At 38.7% G+C, this 13,631-nt stretch overlaps 1 protein-coding gene across 1 annotated transcript in view; it reads left to right on the forward strand.

Annotated features, from left to right (window-relative positions):
- Nucleotides 1–9,677, forward strand: part of LOC149830746 (heat shock protein 70 (Hsp 70) family protein) — a 54,363-nt gene extending 44,686 nt beyond the window's left edge. Inside the window, exons 6-10 of the mRNA XM_090013462.1 lie at nucleotides 8,085–8,282; nucleotides 8,361–8,507; nucleotides 8,704–8,832; nucleotides 8,931–9,061; nucleotides 9,142–9,677. Coding sequence (XP_089869588.1) covers nucleotides 8,085–8,282; nucleotides 8,361–8,507; nucleotides 8,704–8,832; nucleotides 8,931–9,061; nucleotides 9,142–9,289 — 753 coding nt within the window. The 3' untranslated portion in view covers nucleotides 9,290–9,677. The remainder of the gene's footprint in view (nucleotides 1–8,084; nucleotides 8,283–8,360; nucleotides 8,508–8,703; nucleotides 8,833–8,930; nucleotides 9,062–9,141) is intronic.
- The last annotated feature ends 3,954 nt before the right edge of the window (nucleotides 9,678–13,631 follow it).

Raw genomic sequence — 13,631 nt, forward strand, 5'->3', positions numbered from 1 at the left:
TGGCTCCTTGATTCCGGTGCCTCATTTCATATGACTCCAAGTCCTTGTTTTCTTTCTGATTATCCTAAAAATTTTCTTCCATCTTTTGTCTCAACGGCGGATGGAACACCTCTTGAAATTAAAGGAATGGGCAATTTTGAAAAACAAGACTTCTTTATCCCAAAAATTCGTCTTATACCAAAATTAAACTTAAATTTACTTTCCGTTTCTCAACTCTCGGACCATGGTTGCGATATAAGGTTTTCTTCTAATAAATGTTGGATACAGGATCGCCAGTCCGGGAAGTTGATTGGGGAAGGCTCTAGGAGAGGCGACCTCTACTATGTTGATTTTTTTAAAATTCCCAAGGATCAATTTTGTAATGTTGTTCAAAACAAAGATATTCATGTATGGCATAAGAGATTGGGTCATCCCAACATTGTTAAAATCTCTTATTTGCCCTTTATTAAGCATCTTTGTAATGAAAATTTTGTTTGTAATGAATGTATTCTTGGAAAAATGAAAAGTCTCCCTTTTCCTCAAAGATCTATGTTTACAACAAGACCTTTTGAAATTGTTCACTCCGATGTATGGGGTCCGGCTTCGGTGATATCTAAGGGAGGTTTCTCATACTATGTTATCTATGTGGACGATTTCACTAGGTTTAGTTGGATATATTTTCTTAAACATAAACATGAAGTTTTCTCAACTTTTAAAACCTTTCATATGATGGTTTTAAATCAATTCAATGGAAAGTTAAAAATTCTTAGAACCGATTCGGGTGGCGAATATCTTTCCAATGAATTCAAAAGTTATCTTGAAAATTATGGGATTCTCCATCAGAAGTCTTGTCCTAAAACTCCCCAACAAAATGGGTTGGCAGAACGAAAACATAGGCACATTATTGAAACAACACGAACTTTGCTCATTTCACAAAATATTCCGAAAAAACTTTGGGCAGAGGCCACCCTTACTTCTGTCTATCTCATAAACAGACTTCCATCTAAAGAACAAAATTTCCCCATTTAAAAAATTATATGAAAAAGAACCTGATTATAGCAGGTTAAGGGTTTTTGGATGTAAATGTTTTGTCCTTACTGATAAAAATGGCAAACTCTCCCCTAAGGCCATTCCTTGTGCCTTTCTTGGTTATTCTGAAACTCATAAAGGCTTTCGCTGTTATGATACTAAAAGTGATAAACTATATGTTTCCAGAAATGTAAGCTTCTTGGAAAATGTTAGTGGTTTCGAGAAACTTGAAATTAATGACGAGAATATAGACTATTCTTTTCTGTTTGATTTATTAACTGAAGATGATGATACTAGTGATGATGAAACAAATCAAAATGACTTGAATAATAATGAAACTCATTCTGATTCCTCAACACTTCATCAACACATCAATGAAGAATCACATAGAGATCCTATAACCTACTCTCATAGAGATAGAAATACTTTTAGAAGTGCCCTCGAAAGATATGATAGTGAGCCTACCCCTTCGAGTGAAGAAAATCTTCGTAGGACCGAAAGGTCAAGAAGACCCCCTTCTAGGTTCATCTCATATGAGTCATTTTCACCGAAATATAGAGCATGTCTAAGCGTCATTCACTCTTACATAGAACCTAGGGATTTCGAGGAAGCACTAAAATGTCCGGAATGGATAGTCGCTATGAATAATGAACTTGAAGCCCTAAAGAAAGCAAGACATGGGAGTTTCAAAACCTCCCTAAAGACAAGAAAGCAATAGGGTGTAGATGGGTGTTTAAAGTCAAAACTAAGAGTGATGGGTCCCTTGAGAGATATAAGGCTCGCTTAGTTGCAAAAAGATATGGTAAAAAATATGGGATTGATTATGAGGAGAGCTTTGCTCCGATTGCTCGGATGGTCACCGTCCGATGTCTTATAACCGTTGCCTCAATCAATAAATGGAACATCTATCAGATGGATGTTAAGAATGCGTTTTTAAACGGAGATCTAAACGAAGAAGTATATATGGATGCTCCTCCTGGAATGGAGTCTCCTAAAGGAAAAGTGCTTCGTCTTCGGAAAGCACTTTATGGTTTAAAACAAGCTTCCAAGGCTTGGTATGATAGGTTTAACTCCGTAATGTTAGAAAATGGTTTTTCATCCTGCTTTACTGATACTGCTTTGTTTGTTAGAAAATCTAATCCAGGGATTGTTATTCTACTACTTTATGTGGATGACATGCTTATAACTGGGAGCGACTCTAAAGGGATTAAAAGCATAAAATCCATTTTAAAGGATAAGTTTGAAATGTCTGACTTGGGTTTCTTAACTTATTTTTTGGGTATTGAGGTAGCATACTCTCATAGAGGATATTTTTTGTCTCAAACTAAGCTTGCATCTGAGATTATTGACAGGTCAGGTATTACAGATGATAAAATTTGTGAAACTCCTGCTATAGTAGGAGCTAAAATGAAGATTGATGATGGTGTTCCTCTCTCCGATCCTACTCCCTACAGGCAACTCGTAGGATCGTTGATGTACCTAAGTATCACCAGACCAGATATCTCACATGCGGTGCATACTGCAAGTCAGTTTCAACATGCACCAACTTCTGTTCACATGGGTGCTATCTTACGTGTCGTAAGATACCTAAAGAACACTATTAATAAGGAGTTTTTCTGTCTTCTTCTTCTGAGTTAAAATTAATCGCTTATACTGACTCTGAATGGGGAGGTGACCCAAATAACTGTCACTCCACCACTGGTTTTTGTGTTTTCTTAGGAGACTCATTGATCTCGTGGAGATGCAAGAAGCAGCAAAAGGTGTCTCTATCATCAACTGAAGCCGAATATCGTGCCATGGCGACTACTACCATGGAAATTGTTTGGATTCGTCAGTTTCTGGAAGACATGGGGATCAATATTGAAGGGCCTACCAAGCTTTGCTGTGACAACAAAAGTCCGATTTATATTGCTAAAAATCACACTTTTCATGAGCGGACCAAACACATAGAGATGGATTGTCACTATGTTCGGGAGGCGTATCTCAAAGGAACCATTGACCTTCCATATGTCACGTCCGAATATCAATTGACGGACTTCTTCACTAAAGCCTTGTGTGCACCGCGCTTCAACTTTCTTCTTAGCAAACTCTCGGTCATCCAGCCCTAAGTTTGAGGGGGGGGGGGGTGTTAAAATATGTACCTAATCACTTAATGTAATATATATATTTTATATATATAAGGTAATACATATACATATATTAATATATATGTATATGTATATACTTATTATATATATAAAATATATATTTCTACTTTGTTTAAGCCGTAGGGGTAGTTTAGTCTTTTCCCCTGTTTTACGCACATTCACTTTATGAATGTGATTGTAATTTAGTTTATTTTTCTTTTTCTTTTTTATTTCTTTTAATTCTTGTACCAAAAGGTACCTTGGGGGACCCACTCAAATAGACGTTGGGCCCCTCCAACGGTCACAAATCCGTTGGAGGGGCTCCAACGTCTATGAGTGGAGCCCCTCCAAGGCTCCTTTTTGTGGTTATAAATAGGGGCTCTCCCCTTTGTATTTCTTCATGGCTTTGAGTCAAAGCCCAAGTGTTTAATAAATTGATTCCATTGTTTTTATGCCTTTGTGCATTTGTGGGTTATTTGTGAGTTGTGCCTTTGTGCACAAGTGTTCTAAAGTGTTCTTATTGTGCATTCGTGGTGGGTTTATTATCAAGAATATTAAGGTCTTGATCTTAGTATCTTGGTGGAGATACTTTTACAATTGTCCCCTTTCTTAAAACCTGAAATTCACGCTTGAGAAATAACACCTTAGCCTTTGATATCTGAGATTAGGTTTGAGCTAAACTCTCCCATAATACCTTAGTTGTGCAATCATCAGGAATAAAAACCAATACTTCTTGTGACAATGTGGAAGTGATGTACGCGACGAGAGCCTGATTACACTTCATACAACAACAACAACTACGCCTTCATCCCAAAACAATTGGGGTCAGCGATATGAACCAAAAAAGAAAATCATTTTGGGTCTTCCACATGAATCCTTTTCCTCCAATCATTTCTATCCAATGCCATGTCCTCGGTGAGGTTCAAAGCATTCATATCCTTTCCTATCATCTCCATCCAAGTCTTCCTAGGCCTACCCTGACCTCTTTTAACTAATATATTTTCCCATTTCTCCAACCTTCTAACTGGAGCATCATTAGGCCTTCGCCGAATATGTCCAAACCACCGTAAACGATTCTCTCGCATCTTATTTTCAATGGGTGCAACACCTACCTTCTTACGTATCTCCTCGTTCCGAATCTTATCTTTTATTGTATTTCCACACATCCATCTAAGGCATCTCAACTACACTCATTTTTTGAATATGATGTCTCTTGGCAGCCCAACATTCCGTACCATATAGTAAAGCGGGTCTAATAGTCGTCTTATAAAACTTTCCCTTCAACCGCAATGGCATTCTACGATCGCACAACACTCCAGCTGCACTTTTCCATTTCATCCACCCAACCTTTATCCTATGATTTACATCTCCATCAATTTCTCCATACTTTTGAATGATGGATCCCAAATATTTGAAATAATCATTCACCGGTATTTCTTGCTCACCAAGCTTCACTACACTCCCATCACTACTTCGTTGCTTACTAAACCGACATTCCATATATTCAGTCTTACTCTTACTCAACTTAAAACCTCTAGCTTCCAATGTTTGTCTCCATAATTCTAACTTAGCATTAGCCCCAGCTCTAGACTCATCAATCAAAACAATATCATCAGCAAACAACATACACCACGGTACATTTTCTTGAATTGATCTCGTAAGCTCATCCATCACTATCGCAAATAGGAAAGGGCTTAAAGCAGATCCTTGATGTAACCCAGCCGTTATCGGAAAATTGGTTGTCACCCCTCCACAAGTGCGGACATTGATTACTACTCCTTCATACATATCTTTAATTATACTAATGTACTTGAGAGAAACACCTTTCTTCATCATTGTCCACCAGAGAACGTCCCTAGGTACTCTATCGTATGCCTTCTCTAAATCAATAAAAACCATATGCAAATCTTTGTTCCTCTCTCTATATCTTTCAATAAGTTGTCTAAGAAGATGTATAGCTTCCATAGTTGATCTTCCAGGCATAAAACCAAATTGATTCTCCGATATCATGACAACCTTCCTCAACCTAGACTCAATCACCCTCTCCCAAAGTTTCATAGTATGACTCATGAGTTTTATACCACGATAGTTTGTGCAATCTTGTATATCACCCTTATTCTTATATAAAGGCACCAAAGTACTTTTCCTCCACTCATTAGGCATCTTATTTGTTCGCCTGATTACACTTCATCCAAGCAACAAATGCAGGGTTGCAAATGATATTTGGCAATCCTCCATCATCTTTTGCTTCTTGTGTGGTGAATTTTGGAGGTGTTGGAGTGGAGCCATCCAAGTGACTTGAAAGGTCTTGACTGTGAATGAAAGGCGTAATCTGCCTTTTCCAAGTCAAATAGTTGTTTGTGTTTAGTTTTTCAGAAATTAGCTGCCCCAGAAAATTGGAAGAAAGACCAGAGTGGGCTGGAGTATCCATTTGCAAACCTTGGAAATTAATATTTGAAGCTAAGAGGAATTAAGAACAAGAACAACAACAACAACAACAACAACTACGCCTTCATCCCAAAACAATTGGGGTCGGCGATATGAACCAACAAAGAAAATCATTATGGGTCTTCCACATGAATCCTTCTCCTCCATTCATTTCTATCCAATGCCATGTCCTTGGTGAGGTTCAAAGCATTCATATCCTTTCTTATCACCTCCATCCATGTCTTCCTAGGCCTACCCGACCTCTTTTAACTAATATATTTTCCCATTTCTCCATCCTTCTAACTGGAGCATCATTAGGCCTTCGTCGAATATGTCCAAACCACTGTAAACGATTCTCTCTCATTTTATTTTCAATGGGTGCAACGCCTACCTTCTTACGTATCTCCTCGTTCTGAATCTTATCTTTTATTGTATTTCCACACATCCATCTCAGCATACGCATCTCAGCTACACTCATTTTTTGAATATGATGTCTCTTGGCAGCCCAACATTCCGTACTATATAGTAAAGTGGGCCTAATAGTCGTCCTATAAAACTTTCCCTTTAACCGCAATGGCATTTTACGATCGCACAACACTCCAGTTGCACTCTTCCATTTCATCCACCCAACCTTTATCCTATGATTTACATCTCCATCAATTTCTCCATACTTTTGAATGATAGATCCCAAATATTTGAAAGAATCATCCACCGGTATTTCGTGCTCACCAAGCTTCACTACACTCCCATCACTATTTCGTTGCTTACTAAATCGACATTCCATGTATTCTGTCTTACTCTTACTCAACTTAAAACCTCTTGCTTCCAATGTCTGTCTCCATAATTCTAACTTAGCATTAACCCCAGCTCTAGACTCATCAATCAAAACAATATCATCAGCAAACAACATACACCACGGCACATTTTCTTGAATTGATCTCGTAAGCTCATCCATCACTATAGCAAATAGGAAAGGGCTTAAAGCAGATCCTTGATGTAACCCAACCGTTATAGGAAAATTGGTTGTCACCCCTCCACAAGTGCGGAATTAAGAACAAGAACAATGACTAAAAAAAAACTGAAATCAAATCAGTGAAGTAGGCTAGACGTGACTGACTTCAGATCGAGTATAGGGCCAGAATAAGGAAGAAGATGCGAAATAAGAAGAGTGGGGACAGTCGGCTGAGATAAGAATAATGAAGACAGTCGGCTGAGATAAGAAGAATGAAGACAGTCGGCTTGTGGAGGAGGAATGTAGTTGCTGATTTTAGGGCTCTATGAATAAGGAGAATAGAGATGTCACGACAGATTTTAACGGCAGCAGATCTGAATATAATTTCAGATCTGTTGAAAATACACGGCAGATCTGCGATAAGACTATATCTGATGGTAAGGGGATGACAGCGGATCTGAACTTAATTTCTAATCTGTTAAAATAAACAGCAGATCTGAATATGTTTCAGATCTGAGATGGGAATACACAGTAGGTGAAGATAGTAGAAGACAAAGAAGGCAACGGAAAACAGAAGGGACGACAGCAGATCTGAATACGTTTCAGATCTGCGATAGGAGTACACAGTAGGCGAAAATAGAAGTAAAAGAAGAAGGCAACAAGAGACAGATGATGACATCGGAAAGAAATAGAATAAAGAAGACAAAAGATGGAAAATAACGTGACCTGTTGACGATGAGAGGAAGCCGACTTTTCACGTTGACGGAGCAAAGCCCTGACAACTCTTCACACCCAGAAGTTGCGCTGCTCTGATACCATGATAAAACTGCCAGTTGATTGGCAGGCTTTGTTGAGAAAACCGAGGAGTGGGGAGAGAGGAGAACTCGATCTTTGCTGGGAATCGACAGCTACTATCTTTTCTTGATTGCTGCACTAATCCTTCATTAAGATTAATAGGGTTACAAATATTTTGACATGGACAAAACTGTCCTGTATAAGTAATACATATTACATACATGTATAAGAAGCTGTGGATGATATGGATTTTCTGCTGGATCCATATCCGATCCATATTCTAATACTCAGGTCCAAATCTGATGGGGGTTATCCCCCCAGGTTACCTATCACAAAAAAAAAATGTAATTGAAAATCATGTAAGTAAACCTATGCAACTTTTCCCATTTATTGATTGAAGAAGATAAAATACTTCAAAAGCAAAAATTAGAGAGGAAACATGCTGGTTCATATTTCAGAAAAGTATTCTGCAAATGTATAATCTTCCAACTTGGGGGTTTTTGAGCAGTGATATGACAAAGTTTACCAAAATCTGTTGTGTCTGAAATCCCCAAGATGATTATGTTATTCAGTGACTTGCTATGTCCGTCATACAGCTTGTGTCAGCTGCCATACAAGTATATTTGATGCTGAAGAGCAGTGAATAATTGAAGTATTATCTGACAGTGAAGAAGATTGAAATTGGTTTCCTACTTTATTCTGCCTTAAGAGCAAAGCTGGCTGATAACAAGTAGTCATTAATTCTTTCATATATAAGTGTGGCATCTTTAATGCAGGCTGATAGAGCAAAAGGAGGGTCTCCAAAGAGGATCGACATCTCGGTCACTGAGACTGTTTATGGTGGGATGACAAGCACTGAGCTTGCTGAAGCTCAAGAGAGAGAGCTTCATCTGGCTCATCAAGACCGGCTAATGGAGCTAACCAAGGAAAAGAAGAACACATTGGAAGCTTATGTGTATGAGATGCGCAGCAAGGTTGCTGTAAAGACAGTTTCTCCTTTTTTTTCATTTGCTTTTGTTTTGTATTCTTTCTAACAATAGATATCCTGTTAGCTTTTTGATAAATATCGGGGTTATGCAACCGAGATGGAGAGGGAAAAGATCTCTAGAAGCTTACAGAAGACAGAGGAATGGCTTTATGAGGAAGGGGATGATGAACCTGAAAGTGTTTACACAAGCAAGCTGGAGGAATTGAAGAAGGTAGCTCATCTCTAGAACTTTTAAGATTCAGATTTGTGTTTTTTATTTGGTAATTAATTTATTTTAATATTTTATGGTCTCATATTGTTAGTGTTTCTTTCATGTCAAATTTTGCATTTGTGCATGTTAATCTCTTCTAATTTGTTGCTTATTACTGGGACCACTTGAATTATGTGTCCTATTTTTGCCGGAATAGCTCGTTGACCCAATTGAAAATCGATTTAAAGATGAAGAAGCTAGAGCTCAAGCAACAAAGGATCTATTGAATTGCATTATTGATTATAAGATGGCTGCGAAATCAATGGGTAGTAATGAAAGAGATATGGTAACTATCTGCGACTGTTTCTTACTGTGCATTGACGATGTTAAAACCAAGATGGAGATATTTGTTTTGACTACTTTTTCTTCGTTCTTTCTTTCAAGGTGATTAATGAATGCAATAAAGCTGAGCAATGGCTACAGGAGAAGACCCAACAGCAAGATGTGCTGCCTAGGCGTGCTGACCCAGTTCTGTGGTCCAGTGAGATCAAGCGAACAGCTGAGGCATTAGACATGTACTTGCTTACAATTGAAAATCTGGAGTTGTGGATGACATTATTTACTTCAAATCTGACTGCTTCCTTTTGTATTTCAGGTCCTGCAGACATATTTTAAGGCCCAAGGATGCATCCACTAGGCAGGATGAATGCAAGGGAGCTGGGTTTAGGATGAGAATTGATGAGGGTCTGGATCCAATGGATGTAGACCATGGACACCCACTGAATAACACAAGGACAGAGTGAATTTTGCCTATCAGTGTGAAACATGTTTTCTGATTCATCCCCCCCTGTGATTAACCTTAGTTTTTTTCTCCAGCATTTCCATAACCTCCCTAATTTTGTATACATTAGGCACCTCTTCTATAAATTCAGACTAGCTAGCACCTGTATTATCCTTGACAATCCTTTGTCTTGCCATGGTTTTTTATCAGCCATACCAACTTTCTTCTTTCTAAAGTCCAATATTCTATCGCATCATCACATCAATCGTCACATGACTGATACACCAATTAGCGCTTGAGAATTGTGTATAGATAAAATATTCCATGTTTCAGCTCCTAAATTCCTATGCAGATTGATATTGATGATATGAAACATAAACAAAAGATCAGTGAATCCAGAGTTTTTCAAATGCATTCTCAATCCTTTTGGGAATTTTGGAATCTGTTGGAGAGAGGGTTCATTAAATGCGTACTTTATTATGAAATGCCTACTTACATCTCTCTCTCTCTCTCTCTCTCTCTCTCACACACACACACACACACACACACACACATATACTTGAATAATGGAGTGGTAAGTTCATCTCTATGGTCATATTATTAATTCTGTTTTGAATTTCATCACTCTTGTTGGGATGATGAGTTTGCGTCTACATTCTTACAGCGTGGATCAGAAGGTAAATCGTCCAACCTAATAATTGGGAGGAGGTATTCAAGTCAATAAAGGACCGTGCATTCATAGTTTGACATGAATCTTAGGACATGTTTGCAATGCCCTGGGTCCTTTGATTGTAAATCACAATCACAGTACTTTCTCACCGTGCCCTTAGTTTGTTCTCTACAATGGGCTGGCTCCTCATGTCTAAGCATTTAGAGAGGATCTTTATGGTTTAGATAGTCAAGATTGAAAGCATCTTGGGGATGGAAAAGTATTAAGGAGCATGGATATTTTGGACGAGGGTCTGATATGGATTGTTGGTGATGGCCAGTTGAGTGACTTTTGGTTCAACCGATGGGCGGCCAGTGATGGCCTTCTTTCTCTGGTAAGATTGATGGGAGATTCCATTTCTAAACAATTTTATAAAGCTTGCTGCAATGTGAAAATGAGCTGCAGGTATCTTCGACCATGATCGACTTGATTGACAGAATTCCTAGAGCTGCTCATCGAGAGGACCACTTGAAATGGTTAACAAGGAGCAAGTTTTCATCAAGTTAGCTTGGAGTACAGTGCGGTCTAAAGAAGAGGATTTCCGTCTTAGTAAAAACGTTTGGTTCAAAAATCATTCCTGAAGGGCGGCCTTAACTCTTAGGTTTTCAACTGCAGAAGGACGATGATGGACGGGTTGCAGCACCTAGGTGTGTCCTTGACTCCTTATCTAACTGCTGCGTGCTATGTAAAATGCAAGAAATTGGTGAACCATCTATTGATCAATGGCAAGGTGGAAACTTTCCTGTGGAAGAGGGCTGTGCATCTGTTTAACAAGGTCAGGAAGAGAAAAGGGAAAATCATACATGAGCTGCAAGTTGGATAACGTTCACTTCCAAGCGAGCAAGCTGAATGAAGCGTGGATAATTTGCACCCAAGTGGTGCGTGGCGATCGAACTATAGGGCTAGCGTTTTAGTTAATGACCCATAAGTTATATCATTGCTGAGATGCTTTCCAATATCAGGGAGAGAATTCTTCCAATCCTTGAGAATGTGGAGCACCCGGTCACTCTAAACAGGTTATTCGCTGGTAGATGGCGTTCCCCACCGATACAACAACAACAACAACTACGCCTTCATCCCAAAACAATTGGGGTCAGCGATATGAACCAAAAAAGAAATTCATTTTGGGTCTTCCACATGAATCCTTTTCCTCCAATCATTTCTATCCAACGCCATGTCCTCGGTGAGGTTCAAAGCATTCATATCCTTTCCTATCATCTCCATCCAAGTCTTCCTAGGCCTACCCCGACCTCTTTTAACTAATATATTTTCCCATTTCTCCAACCTTCTAACTGGAGCATCATTAGGCCTTCGCCGAATATGTCCAAACCACCGTAAACGATTCTCTCGCATCTTATTTTCAATGGGTGCAACACCTACCTTCTTACGTATCTCTTCGTTCCGAATCTTATCTTTTATTGTATTTCCACACATCCATCTAAGCATCCGCATCTCAGCTACACTCATTTTTTGAATATGATGTCTCTTGGCAGCCCAACATTCCGTACCATATAGTAAAGCGGGTCTAATAGTCGTCCTATAAAACTTTCCCTTCAACCGCAATGGCATTCTACGATCGCACAACACTCCAGTAGCACTTTTCCATTTCATCCACCCAACCTTTATCCTATGATTTACATCTCCATCAATTTCTCCATACATTTGAATGATGGATCCCAAATATTTGAAATAATCATTCACCGGTATATCTTGCTCACCAAGCTTCACTACACTCCCATCACTACTTTGTTGCTTACTAAACCGACATTCCATATATTCAGTCTTACTCTTACTCAACTTAAAACCTCTAGCTTCCAATGTCTGTCTCCATAATTCTAACTTAGCATTAACCCCAGCTCTAGACTCATCAATCAAAACAATATCATCAGCAAACAACATACACCACGGTACATTTTCTTGAATTGATCTCGTAAGCTCATCCATCACTATCGCAAATAGGAAAGGGCTTAAAGCAGATCCTTGATGTAACCCAACCGTTATCGGAAAATTGGTTGTCACCCCTCCACAAGTGCGGACATTGGTTACTACTCCTTCATACATATCTTTAATTATACTAATGTACTTGAGAGAAACACCTTTCTTCATCATTGTCCACCAGAGAACGTCCCTAGGTATTCTATCGTATGCCTTCTCTAAATCAATAAAAACCATATGCAAATCTTTGTTCCTCTCTCTATATCTTTCAATAAGTTGTCTAAGAAGATGTATAGCTTCCATAGTTGATCTTCCAGGCATAAAACCAAATTGATTCTCCGATATCATGACAACCTTCCTCAACCTAGACTCAATCACCCTCTCCCAAAGTTTCATAGTATGACTCATGAGTTTTATACCACGATAGTTTGTGCAATCTTGTATATCACCCTTATTCTTATATAAAGGCACCAAAGTACTCTTCCTCCACTCATTAGGCATCTTATTTGTTCGCCAAATCAAGTTAAAAAGATTTGTCAACCATTCTAAACCTTTCTCTCCCAAGCATTTCCAAGCCTCGATAGGTATACCATCTGGGCCAACTGCCCTTCTTGATTTCATTTTCTTCAAAGCCTCTGCAATTTCTTTCTTTTGAATCTTGCGCATGAAGTCACGATTTATCTCATGAAAAGGAATGGAGAAGTCTCCAAGATCTTGAGCATGACTATCATTAAATAGCTTATCAAAATAATCTTTCCATCTCTCCTTAATCTCCTCATCTTTGACTAAAACCCTTTGCGTTTCATCTTTGATACATCTAACCATACCCAAATCCTTCGATTTCCTATCTCTCATCTTTGCAAGCCTATAAATATCCTTCTCGCCTTCTTTGGTATCCAACTTGTCATAAACCTCCTTATATACCTTAGCCCTCGCGTTTCGAACAACTTTTTTAGCTTCCTTCTTTGCTATCATATACTTCTCCAAATTCTCATTATCACGACTCTTACTTAGATTTCTATAACACTCTCTTTTAACCTTAATAGCTAATTTGACATCCTCGTTCCACCATGATGTATCCTTACCTAGTGGTGCACCGCCTTTAGACTCACCCAATACCTCCTTAGCTACTTTTCTCATACCACCCGCTATCTTATTCCACATTGATTCTGAATCCTCCTCGAGACACCAATCAACTTCCTTAACTACCTGCTCTACAAACATTCCTTGTTTAGCTCCTTTCAGTGCCCACCACTTAATTCTAGGATCTATCCTATGTCTATCCCTTTTGCGGCATTGTCTAATTCTAAGATCTAAAATTAAGACTCTATGTTGTGTAGCTACACTTTCTCCTGGTATAACCTTACAATCGATGCAACAACCCCTATCTCTCTTTCTAAGTAGGAAAAAATCTATCTGACTCGTATTAACCCCACTTTTAAATGTTACTAGGTGAGACTCCCTCTTCCTAAACCAAGTGTTTACTAAGATCATATCATAGGACAAACAAAAATCTAAAATCCTTTCTCCACTTTCATTTCTTTCTCCTATACCATAGCCTCCATGGATATTCTCAAATCCATCCCTACTAATGCCTACATGTCCATTAAGGTCACCGCCGATGAAAAGCTTTTCTCCATAAGATGTCTCTTGTACTACTCCATCTAAATCTTCCCAAAATTGATGCTTAATGGAATCATCTAAACCTACTTGAGGTGCA

This window comes from Nuphar pumila, chromosome 7 (assembly GCF_984573655.1).
Source record: "Nuphar pumila chromosome 7, dmNupPumi1.hap1.1, whole genome shotgun sequence".
NCBI lineage: Eukaryota > Viridiplantae > Streptophyta > Magnoliopsida > Nymphaeales > Nymphaeaceae > Nuphar > Nuphar pumila.